The sequence below is a fragment of the Somniosus microcephalus genome, chromosome 15 (genome assembly GCF_052327205.1).
Source record: "Somniosus microcephalus isolate GS21.2 chromosome 15, FLI_Smic_1.0, whole genome shotgun sequence".
NCBI classification, from domain to species: domain Eukaryota; kingdom Metazoa; phylum Chordata; class Chondrichthyes; order Squaliformes; family Somniosidae; genus Somniosus; species Somniosus microcephalus.
This window is the reverse complement of record NC_141001.1, coordinates 23,108,569-23,121,566: the sequence shown is the minus strand read 5'-3', so window position 1 is coordinate 23,121,566 and position 12,998 is coordinate 23,108,569. Positions and strand designations below refer to the sequence as shown.

Sequence of the window (12,998 nt, the reverse complement as noted above, 5' to 3'; positions counted from 1 at the left end):
ATTAGCTCCGATAGTGGACGGATGGGTCGAGGGTCCATTAGCTCCGATAGTGGACGGTTGGGTCAAGGGTCCATTAGCTCCGATAGTGGACGGTTGGGTCGAGGGTCCATTAGCTCTGATAGTGGATGGTTGGGTCGAGGGTCCATTGGCCCCAATAGTGGACGTTTGGGTCGATGGTGCATTGGCTCCGATAGTGGATGGTTGGGTCGAAGGTCCATTAGCTCCGATAGTGGACGGTTGGGTCGAGGGTCCATTAACGCTGATAGTGGATGGTTGGGTCGAGGGTCCATAACCTCCGATAGTGGACCGTTGGGTCGAGGGTACATTAGCTCCGATAGTGGACAGTAGGTTCGAGGGTCCATTAGCTCCGATAGTGGACGGTTGGATCGAGGGTCCATTAGCTCCGATAGTGGACGGTTGGGTCAAGGGTCCATTGACTCGGATAGTGGATGGCTGGGTCGAGGGTCCATTGGCTCAGATAGTGGACGGTTGGGTCGAGTGTCCATTAGCTCTGATAGTGGACGGTTGGGTCGAGGGTCCATCAGCTCCGATAGTGGATGATCGGGACGAGGGTCCATTAGCTCTGATAGTGGATGGTTGGGTCGAGGGTCCATTGGCTCTGATAGTGGAGGGTTGGGTCAAGGGTCCATTAGCTCCGATAGTGGACGGTTGGGTCAAGAGTCCATTAGCTCTGATAGTGGACGGTTGGGGCGAGGGTCCATTGGCTCCGATAGTGAATGGTTGGGTCAAGGGTCCATTGGGTCTGATAGCGGACAGTTGGGTCGAGGGTCCATTGACTCTGATAATGGACAGTTGGGTCGATGGTCCATTAGCTCCGATAGTGGACGGTTGGGTCGAGAGTCCATTGGCTCCGATAGTGGACTGTTGGGTCGAGGGTCCATTAGCTCCGATAGAGGATGGTCAGGACGATGGTGCATTAGCTCCGATAGTGGACGGTTGGGTCGAGGGTCCATTAGCTCTGATAGTGGACGGTTGGGTCGAGGGTCCATTAGTTCTGATAGTGGATGGTTGGGTCGAGGGTCCATTAGCTCCGATAGTGGACGGATGGGTCGAGGGTCCATTAGCTCCGATAGTGGACGGTTGGGTCAAGGGTCCATTAGCTCCGATAGTGGACGGTTGGGTCGAGGGTCCATTAGCTCTGATAGTGGATGGTTGGGTCGAGGGTCCATTGGCCCCAATAGTGGACGTTTGGGTCGATGGTGCATTGGCTCCGATAGTGGATGGTTGGGTCGAAGGTCCATTAGCTCCGATAGTGGACGGTTGGGTCGAGGGTCCATTAACGCTGATAGTGGATGGTTGGGTCGAGGGTCCATAACCTCCGATAGTGGACCGTTGGGTCGAGGGTACATTAGCTCCGATAGTGGACAGTAGGTTCGAGGGTCCATTAGCTCCGATAGTGGACGGTTGGATCGAGGGTCCATTAGCTCCGATAGTGGACGGTTGGGTCAAGGGTCCATTGACTCGGATAGTGGACGGCTGGGTCGAGGGTCCATTGGCTCAGATAGTGGACGGTTGGGTCGAGGGTCCATTATCTCTGATAGTGGACGGTTGGGTCGAAGGTCCATTAGCTCCGATAGTGGATGGTTGGGTCGAGGGTCCATTAGCTCTGAGCAGTTGGTTGGGTCGAGGGTCCATTAGCTCTGATAGCGGACGGTTGGGTCGAGGGTCCATTGGCTCCGATAGTGGACGATTGGGTCGAGGGTCCATTGGCTCTGATAGTGGAGGGTTGGGTCGAGGTACCATTAGCTCTGATAGTGGACAGTTGGGTCAAGTGTCCATTAGCTCTGATAGTGGATGGTTGGGTCGAGGCTCCATTAGCTCCGATAGTGGACGGTTGAGTCGAGGGTCCATTAGCTCTGATAGTGGAGGGTTGGGTCGAGGGGCCATTAGCTCTGATAGTGGATGGTTGGGTCGAGGGTCCATTAGCTCCGATAGTGGATGGTTGGGTCAAGGGTCCATTAGCTCCGATAGTGGACGGTTGGGTCAAGGGTCCATTAGATCTGATAGTGGACGGTTGGGTTGAGGGTCCATTGTCTCTGATAGTGGACAGTTGGGTCGAGGGTCCTTTAGCTCCGATAGTGGACGGTTGGGTCGAGGGTCCATTGGCTCCGATAGTGGATGGTTGGGTCGAGGGTCCATTGGCTCCGATAGTGGACGGTTGGGTTGAGGGTCCATTAGCTCTGATAGTGGATGGTTGACTCGAGGGTCCATTAACGCTGATAGTGGACGGTTGGGTCGAGGGTCCATTGACTCTGATAATGGACGGTTGGGTCGATGGTCCATTAGCTCCGATAGTGGACAGTTGGGTCGAGGGTCCATTAGCTCCGATAGTGGACGGTTGGGTTGCGGGTCCATTGGCTCCGATAGTGGATGGTTGGGTCGAGGGTCCATTGGCTCTGATAGTGGAGGGTTGGGTCAAGTGTCCATTAGCTCTGATAGTGGACAGTTGGGTCGAGGGTCAATTGGCTCTGATAGTGGATGGTTGGGTCGAGGGTCCATTAGCTCTGATAGTGGACGGTTGGGTCGAGTGCCCATTAGCTCCGATAGTGGACGGTTGAGTCGAGGGTCAATTGGCTCTGATCATGGATGGTTGGGTCAAGGGTCCATTGGCTCCGATAGTGGACTGTTGGGTTGAGGGTCCATTAGCTCCAATAGAGGACTGTTGGGTCGAGGGTCCATTAGCTCCGATAGTGGACGGTTGGGTCGAGGGTCCATTGGCTCCGATAGTGGACTTTGTGGTCGAGGGTCCATTAGCTCCGATAGAGGATGGTCAGGACGAGGGTCCATTAGCTCCGATAGTGGACGGTTGGGTCGAGGGTCCATTAGCTCCGATAGTGGACGGTTGGGTTGACGGTCCATTAGCTCCGATAGTGGACAGTTGAGTCGAGGGTCAATTGGCTCTGATAGTGGATGGTTGGGTCGAGGGTCCATTAGCTCCGATAGTGGATGGTTGGGTCGAAGGTCCATTAGCTCCGATAGTGGACGGTTGGGTCGAGGATCCATTAGCTACGATAATGGACGGTTGGGTCGAGGGTCCATTCGCTCCGAAAGTGGACAGTTGAGTCGAGGGTCAATTGGCACCGATAGTGGACGGTTGGGTTGAGGTCAATTGGCTCTGATAGTGGACGGTTAGGGTCGAGGGTCCATTGGCTCCGATAGTGGACGGTTGGGTAGAGGGTCCATTGGCTCTGATAGTGGACGGTTGGGTCGAGGGTCCATTGGCTCTGATAGTGGACGGTTGGGTCGAGGGTCCATTACCTCCAATAGTGGACGGTTGGGTCAAGGGTCCATTTGATCTGATAGTGGACGGTTGGGTCGATGGTCAATTGGCTCTGATAGTGCACGGTTGGGTCGAGGGCCCATTACCTCCGATAGTGGACGGTTGGGTCGAGGGTCCATTAGCTCTGATAGTGGACGGTTGGGTCGGGAGTCCATTACCTCTGATAGTGGATGGTTGGGTCGAGGGTCAATTGGCTCTGATAGTGCACGGTTGGGTCGAGGGCCCATTACCTCCAATAGTGGACGGTTGGGTCGAGGGTCCATTAGCTCTGATAGTAGACGGTTGGGTCGAGGGTCAATTGGCTCTGATAGTGGACGGTTGGGTCAAGGGTCCATTGGCTCCGATAGTGGACGGCTGGGTCGAGGATCCATTGGCTCTGATAGTGGAGGGTTGGGTCGAGTGTCCATTAGCTCTGATAGTGGACGGTTGGGTCGAGGGTCCATCAGCTCCGATAGTGGATGATCGGGATGAGGGTCCATTAGCTCTGATAATGGATGGTTGGGTCGAGGGTCCATTGGCTCTGATAGTGGAGGGTTGGGTCAAGGGTCCATTAGCTCCGATAGTGGACGGTTGGGTCAAGAGTCCATTAGCTCTGATAGTGGACGGTTGGGGCGAGGGTCCATTGGCTCCGATAGTGAATGGTTGGGTCAAGGGTCCATTGGGTCTGATAGCGGACAGTTGGGTCGAGGGTCCATTGACTCTGATAATGGACAGTTGGGTCGATGGTCCATTAGCTCCGATAGTGGACGGTTGGGTCGAGGGTCCATTGGCTCCGATAGTGGACTGTTGGGTCGAGGGTCCATTAGCTCCGATAGAGGATGGTCAGGACGATGGTGCATTAGCTCCGATAGTTGACGGTTGGGTCGAGGGTCCATTAGCTCTGATAGTGAACGGTTGGGTCGAGGGTCCATTATCTCCGATAGTGGATGGTTGGTTCGAGGGTCCATTGGCTCCAATAGTGAACGGTTGGGTCAAGGGTCCATTGGGTCTGATAGCGGACAGTTGGGTCGAGGGTCCATTGGCTCCAATAGTGAACGGTTGGGTCAAGGGTCCATTGGGTCTGATAGCGGACAGTTGGGTCGAGGGTCCATTGACTCTGATAGTGGACGTTTGGGTCGAGGGTCTATTAGCTCCGATAGTGAACGGTTGGGTCGAGGGTCCATTAGCTCTGATATTGGACGGTTGGGTCTAGGGTCCATTAGCTCCTATAGTGAACAGTTGGGTCAGGGGTCCATTAGCTCTGATAGTGGAGGGTTGGGTCGAGGGTCCATTAGCTCCGATAGTGGACGGTTGGGTCAAGGGTCCATTAGCTCCAATATTGGACAGTTGGGTCAAGGGTCCATTAGCTCTGATAGTGGATGGTTGGGTCAAAGGTCCATTAGCTCTGATCGTGGACGGTTGGGTCGAGGGTCCATTAGCTCCGATAGTGGACGGTCGGGACGAGGGTCCATTAGCTCTGATAGTGGACGGTTGGGTCGAGGGTCCATTGTCTCTGATATTGGAGGGTCGGGTCAAGGGTCCATTAGCTCCGATAGTGGACGGTTGTGTCAAGAGTCCATTAGCTCTGATAGTGGACGGTTGGGGCGAGGGTCCATTGGCTCCGATAGTGAACGGTTGGGTCAAGGGTCCATTGGGTCTGATAGCGGACAGTTGGGTCGAGGGTCCATTGACTCTGATAATGGATGGTTGGGTCGATGGTCCATTAGCTCCGATAGTGGACGGTTGGGTCGAGAGTCCATTAGCTCCGATAGTGGACGGTTGGTTCAAGGGTCCATTGGGTCTGATAGTGGACGGTTGGGTCGAGGGTCCATTAGCTCTGATAGTGGACGGTTGGGTCGAGGGTCCTCGCCACAAACTCCGTTCCCTAGCCTCTGACTCCATCTCTCTCCCTAACATCTGTCTGAGGCTGAACCACACTGTTTGCAACCTTGGTGTCATATTTGACCCTGAAATGAGCTTCTGACCACATATCCGCAGCATAACAAAGACCGCTTATTTCCACCTCCGTAACATCGCCTGCCTCCGCCCTTGCCTCAGCTCATCCGCTGCTGAAACCCTCATCCATGCCTTTGTTACCTCTAGACCTGACTATTCCAAAGCACTCCTGGCTGTCCTCCCACATTCCACCGTACGTAAACTTGAGGTGATCCAAACCTTGGCTGCCCATGTCCTAACTCGCACCAAGTCCCGTTCGCCCATCACCCCTGTGCTCGCTGACCTACATTGGCTCGCGGTTAAGCAGCGCCTCGATTTCAAAATTCCCATCCTTGTTTACAAATCCCTCCATGGCCTCGCCCCTCCCTATCTCTGTGATTTCCTTCAGCCGCACAACCCCTTGAGATATCTGCGCTCCTCCAATGCTGACCACTTGTGCATCCCTGATTATAATTCTCAGCCATTGGTGGCCATGCCTTCTGTTGCCAAGTCCTAAACTCTGGAATTCCCTGCCAAAACCTCTCTGCCTCACAACCTCTCTTTCCTCCTTTAAGACACTCCTTAATAACTACTTCTTTGACCAAGCTTTTGGTCACCTGCCCTAATTTCTTCTTATGTGGCTCGGTGTCAAATGTTTTGTCTTATAATACTCCTGTGAAGTACCTTGGGGTGTTTTACTACATTAAAGGGGCTATATAAATACAAGTTGTCATTGTTGTTGTTAGCTCTGATAGTGGACGGTTGGGTCAAGTGTCACTTAGGTCTGATGGTGCCCAATAGTTGTGATAGTGAGCCACAGAGACAGAAAGATCCCAAGTTTGATCTCTTCTCTGTGCAAGGCTATTGGTGCTACCAGCTAGGGAAGGGGGAAAGTAGACAGAGTTCCCACTCCTCATTGTTCTCTACTGTAGTCATCTGCATGGGTGGGGACTTGCTAGGACTCAGTTCAATACCTACGTGGTGCAACAGCCTATTTCTGCTCACTGTCTAGCTTCATGTTGTTTCAGATTAGTTTCCACTTCATTCACACCTTGGAAATTGCACCAACAGCCTCAAAAAGAGCATGACTTCTTTATCGTGCTGCTTACTGCTGGAGAATGGTTGTCCTGACACCCACTGCTACTTAAGACAAATAGCTGTTCTTCATGGGCGAGTCCAGATAGTGACAGAACTCAACTCTGCAATATCGGAGATAATGGGGTCCTGAACACAACTCCCCAATAGGCTCCTAACCCCAACCATCCACTATTAGAACTAATGGACCTTGAACCTAATGCTCACTATTAGAGTTAATGGACCTTGAACCTAACCCTTACTATTAGAGTGAATGGACCTTGAACCTAACCCTTACTATTAGAATTAATGGACCCATGACTCTAACCCTCACTATTAGAACTAATGGACCTTGAAAGTAACCCTCACTATTAGAGTTAATGAGCCTTGAACCTAACCCTCACTATTAGAGCTAATGGACCTTGAACCTAACCCTCACTATTCGAGTTAATGGACCTTGAAACTAACCCTCACTATTAGAGTTAATGGACCCATGACCCTAACCCTCATTATTAGAGTGAATGGACCCATGACCCTAACCCTCACTATTAGAGTTAATGGAACTTGAAACTAACCCTCACTAATAGAGTTAATGAGCCTTGAACCTAACCCTCACTATTGGAGCTAATGAAACTTGAACCTAACCCACACTATTAGAGTTAATGGACCCTTGACCCTAACCCTCACTATTAGAGTTAATGGGCCCATGATCCTAACCCTCACTATTAGAGTTAATGGACCCTTGACCCTAACCATCACTATTAGAGTTAATGGACCCTTGACCCTAACCATCACTATTAGAGTTAATGGACCCTTGACCCTAACCATCACTATTAGAGTTAATGGACCCTTGACCCTAACCATCACTATTAGAGTTAATGGACCCTTGACCCTAACCATCACTATTAGAGTTAATGGACCCTTGATCCTAACCATCACTATTAGAGTTAATGGACCCATGAACCTAACCCACACTATTAGAGTTAATGGACCCCTGACCCTAACCATCACTATTAGAGTTAATGGACCCATGACCTTAACCCTCACTATTAGAGTTAATGGACCCATGACCCTAACCATCACTATTAGAGTTAATGGACCCATGACCTTAACCCACACTATTAGAGTTAATGGACCCATGACCTTAACCCTCACTATTAGAGTTAATGGACCCTTGATCCTAACCCTCACTATTAGAGTTAATGAGCCTTGAACCTAACCCTCACTATTAGAGTTAATGGACCCATGACCCTAACCATCACTATTAGAGTTAATGGACCCTTGACCCTAACCATCACTATTAGAGTTAATGGACCCTTGACCCTAACCATCACTATTAGAGTTAATGGGCCCTTGATCCTAACCATCACTATTAGAGTTAATGGACCTTGAACCTAACCATCACTATTAGAGTTAATGGACCCTTGATCCTAACCATCACTATTAGAGTTAATGGACCTTGATCCTAACCCTCACTATTGGAGTTAATGGACCTTGAACCTAACCCTCACTATTAGAGTTAATGGACCTTGACCTTAACCCTCACTATTAGAGTTAATGGACCCATGACCCTAACCATCACTATTAGAGTTAATGGACCTTGACCTTAACCCTCACTATTAGAGTTAATGGGCCCTTGATCCTAACCCTCACTATTAGAGTTAATGGACCTTGACCTTAACCCTCACTATTAGAGTTAATGGACCCATGACCCTAACCATCACTATTAGAGTTAATGAACCTTGACCTTAACCCTCACTATTAGAGTTAATGGGCCCTTGATCCTAACCCTCACTATTAGAGTTAATGGACCTTGACCTTAACCCTCACTATTAGAGTTAATGGACCCATGACCCTAACCCTCACTATTAGAGTTAATGGGCCCTTGATCCTAACCCTCACTATTAGAGTTAATGGACCCTTGAACCTAACCCTCACTATTAGAGTTAATGGACCCATGACCCTAACCCTCACTATTAGAGTTAATGGACCTTGACCTTAACCCTCACTATTAGAGTTAATGGACCTTGACCTTAACCCTCACTATTAGAGTTAATGGACCTTGACCTTAACCCTCACTATTAGAGTTAATGGACCTTGACCTTAACCCTCACTATTAGAGTTAATGGACCTTGACCTTAACCCTCACTATTAGAGTTAATGGACCTTGACCTTAACCCTCACTATTAGAGTTAATGGACCTTGACCTTAACCCTCACTATTAGAGTTAATGGGCCCTTGACCCTAACCATCACTATTAGAGTTAATGGGCCCTTGACCTTAACCCTCACTATTAGAGTTAATGGACCCATGACCCTAACCCTCACTATTAGAGTTAATGGACCCATGAACCTAACCATCACTATTAGAGTTAATGGGCCCTTGACCCTAACCCTCACTATTAGAGTTAATGGACCCATGACCCTAACCCTCACTATTAGAGTTAATGGGCCCTTGACCCTAACCCTCACTATTAGAGTTAATGGACCCATGACCCTAACCATCACTATTAGAGTTAATGGACCCATGACCCTAACCATCACTATTAGAGTTAATGGACCCATGACCCTAACCATCACTATTAGAGTTAATGGACCCATGACCCTAACCATCACTATTAGAGTTAATGGACCCATGACCCTAACCCTCACTATTAGAATTAATGGACCCTGAACCTGACCCTCACTATTAGAGTTAATGGACCTTGAACCTAACCCTCACTATTAGAGTGAATGGACCTTGAACCTAACCCTCACTATTAGAGTGAATGGACCCATGACCCTAACCCTCACTATTAGAGTTAATGGACCTTGAACCTAACCCTCACTATTAGAGTTAATGGACACATGACCCTAACCCTCACTATTAGTGTTAATGGGCCCATGACCCAGCCATCACTATTAGAACTGTCTGTGGCGGGGGAGGGCCTCTTTCTTTCTCCCCTCCCCCATGACTCCAAAGTGTCTCCTGTCAGTCTGGCCAATGGGGGCAGCGTGGAGTGACGGAGGAGCCCGACAGGCCGCAGCCTCACAACACAGGGGTCAGCGTGACTTTGGAGACTTTGCACGATCCATAAAGTGAGGGAAAGTTCACAGAAATTATAGGAGTAAATGGCTGGAGAGTTTGGAACAGCAGTGGCTGAGTATTGGACTCAGTGGTGTTAAATGTTGACAGGTTAGCAACTGCAGTGGGAGCCTCGGGGGCAGTAATTCCCTGCTCATCAATACACTGACAGTGAGGGGTTCAAAGTTATTGGGCGGGATATTCCGATCCCTACGGGTGGGTACGGCTGTGTACACACCCATAGGGACATCAGAAATGCTCTCGACAGATCGGACGCCTGCCCTGGAGAAGGACCTCTGAGGGCAGAGATTTCTGCTTTCTGGAGAACCTCCAGCTGCTGAAAACCCTTAGAAATCTTACGCCTGGTAATTATTTTTTTAATTCAGTCATTTATCATTTAAAAATACTTTTAAAAAAGGTAAGTTTATTTTTAGCCCGATAAAAAACTAATTATTTTTTTCAAAATATTAAATTTTTGTTTAAATATTTAATTTATTGTAATTTCAACTAATTTTAAAATGTGATTTAAAAAAAAAATGATTTAATGTTTTGAAGTGTTTTTGGGACAGGTCTATCTGTCAAGTGTATGAAGGGAGATTCCCTTCTTTGATTGGCTCCCCATGGCCCACGTGATCCCAGGGATGCTTGCGAACCGCATGTGCCTCTGGGATACGTGGGCCCTGCACACTTGGAGTTGGAGAGGGCCAATATCGGAACTATACGCACCTCGGGAGCCCTCAGGGAAGTGCGTAGATTGTTTTCAGGCCGGAGGCTTCCGCACGCGGGAAGCCTCCGATCAGAAAATACGGCTAATTATTTTAACTCTCTGTGGGAACTCATTCAGTTCTCTGACCGTGAGCGCCCGCCAGTGACTCGCTCTCTGCCTGTCCTTGGGTCTTTGCGAATGAAAGGATGGCTGCAAAAACTTCACCCAAGATCGTTGGCTGTTCGAATGGTCCACGAGGTGACTCTCCATCTACTGTTGTCCACGACCCCAGGCCTGGCTCAGGCCAGATCAATGGGAACTCCCGAATCGGGAATATGGGGACCACTGTGCAGACCTCACACTCCATCGTACTGGGGGGCGGGGGACAGTCTTACCACCCTTGGTGCAGTGGGGGGGGGGGGGTCCAGATCTACCATTCCTTGGTACAGTGGGGGGGGGGGTCCAGATCTAACTTTCCTTGGTACAGTGGGGGGGGGGGGGGGTTCTGCCCTACCATTCCTTGGTACAGTAGGGGGGGTCCAGATCTACCATTCCTTGGTACAGTGGGCGGGGGGGTCAGATCTACCATCCCTTGGTACAGTGGGGGTGGGGTCCAGATCTACCATTCCTTGGTACAGTGGGGGGGGGGGTTTAAAATTCCTTGGTACAGTGGGGGGGGGTCCAGATCCACCATTCCTTGGTACAGTGGGGGGGGGGGGTCCAGATCCACCATTCCTTGGTACAGTGGGGGGGGGGGGCGGTCAGATCTACCATTCCTTGGTACAGTGGGGGGGGGTCCAGATCTACCATTCCTTGGTAGGGGGGGTTCAGATCCACCATTCCTTGGTGGGGGGGTTCAGATCTACCATTCCTTGGTACAGTGGGGGTTGGGGTCAGACCTACTATTCCTTGGTACAGTGGGGGGGGGGGGGTTCAGATCTACCATTCCTTGGTACAGTGGGGGGGGGGTTCAGATCTACCATTCCTTGGTAGGGGGGGTTCAGATCCACCTTTCCTTGGTGGGGGGGGTTCACATCTACCATTCCTTGGTACAGTGGGGGGGGGGGTTCACATCTACCATTCCTTGGTACAGTGGGGGGGGGGTTCACATCTACCATTCCTTGGTACAGTGGCAGGGGGGTGGTTCAGATCCACCATTCTTTGTTCCAATTGGGGGAGGGGGGGTCCAGATCTACCATTTCTTGGTACAGTGGCGAGGGGGTGTGTCTATTATTTTCCTCCTCTATCTACCCAGTATTGTATCCTGGAGTTTAGTCGAAAATTTGCCAAATTTTACGTCGACTCTATGATAACATTTTCTCAAACATTAATCACAGTAAAGTAAAAGAACTTTCTTTTACAAAGAACGTCTTTTAAGTCACCACATTCTCCTTTGATGTTTCCTCTCTTACATAAAAATACTGAAGATCAAACGTTAAGTTTTATTGCTCTTGTCAGTGTTGTCAGATTAATAACCAACCAGTCTGTAAGTACCAGTGATGCCAAGGGGTTTGCAAATAGCTCCACAGATATCAGTTTTCAGAATGTACAAAACATTTGTAAAACAAGCAGGAAAATAGACTAGTTAAACAATAAATTGACTATAACCGAGAAAGTGCTAATAATACTGGAAGCAATCCAGTGCTGTCAATCAGCCATGGTACCACTGTTAACTTTACAGCATTGCCTTTTCGAGTAATCACACTTACTTATTCCACATTCTGGAAGAAAGGTAAAAGTTTTTATTTCAGGCAAGTCACTAGCCAGGTGTCACCTACCTTCAGCACACAAGGAATTTGCCACCAGTAACCACCCCAACGCTCCAATAAATAGCCTGTGGAACATGCTTCCCTTGTGTAGATAACTGTCAGCAGCTTGCCCTCTCTCCTGGCCGAGGAGTTGAAGTGTGAGTGACTTCCTCAAACGGCAGCTCCTCTACTCTGTCCCCTAGTGAGTTGAGTTTTTTTTAACTTGGTTTTATTCTGATTGAAAAGTAGGGGGAGGGAGGGAGTGACGTGAGATTACAGTCACTAAATTAAGAACTCTCTCACACACACAAACACACCCACTCTGCAAGTTCAGTCACACAGCAGCCAAAACCACTTAGCCAGCACGGTGTGAGGGAGCACAGACTATCCAGGAGAGATATCCCAGTCAACACACAGCACTTACACACATGCCCACCTAGCAATCTCCGCAAAAGCTAAAGCAACAGATGACAACTCAACAAACAGCACACATCCCTGAAAATAGTGCCTTCAAAGTTTAATTGCCTTTTTATTACATTGGATTCCAGGATTTGGGTGGTTTTGGGCTCACTGGCTACTATTCAGTTTATTTTTTTCTGTGAAAACTGATACCTAAATGGCATCGTGTGTGATTTACGAGCAGAAGTTTCTGCTACAGCGAATGTCCCACCAGTTGTATTAAAGGGGAGACCACTGACGCTCACTAAAGGGTAATTTTTGCCGGGGGAGTGGGAATCAAGAATTTTTGAAGGGGCTGAACTCTGATTGGGCAAAATGCCCTTCCTTGGGGCACCTGAGTGTCTTTCATCCCCCTCCTCCCCCACACCCACCTCCCTCCACACCCCTCCCCCCACCCGCTCCCCCCACCCCTCCCCCCCACACCCCCTCCTCCCCACCCGCTCCCACCCCTCCCCCACACCCGCTCCTCCCCATCCCTCCCCGACCCCTCCCCCATGCCCAACCCTCCCCCACCCCTCCCCTACACCCGCTCCTCCCCACCCCTCCCCCACACCCGCTCCTCCCCCACCCCTCCCCCACACCCACCTCCCTCCCCACCCCTTCCCCCACCCCTCCCCCACGCCCCCTCCTCCCCACCCGCTCCTCCCCACCCCTCCCCCACACCCGCTCCTCCCCCACCCCTCCCCCACACCCACCTCCCTCCCCACCCCTTCCCCCACCCCTCCCCCACGCC

General features: G+C 50.3%; 1 protein-coding gene across 1 annotated transcript in view; it reads right to left on the bottom strand.

Moving 5' to 3' along the window:
• The window catches only part of LOC147106577 (uncharacterized), an 89,259-nt gene extending 77,261 nt beyond the window's left edge, over positions 1-11,998 (bottom strand). The window contains exon 1 of the mRNA XM_086007550.1: positions 11,837-11,998. Coding sequence (XP_085863676.1) covers positions 11,837-11,903 — 67 coding nt within the window. The 5' untranslated portion in view covers positions 11,904-11,998. The remainder of the gene's footprint in view (positions 1-11,836) is intronic.
• Between the last annotated feature and the right edge of the window lie 1,000 nt (positions 11,999-12,998).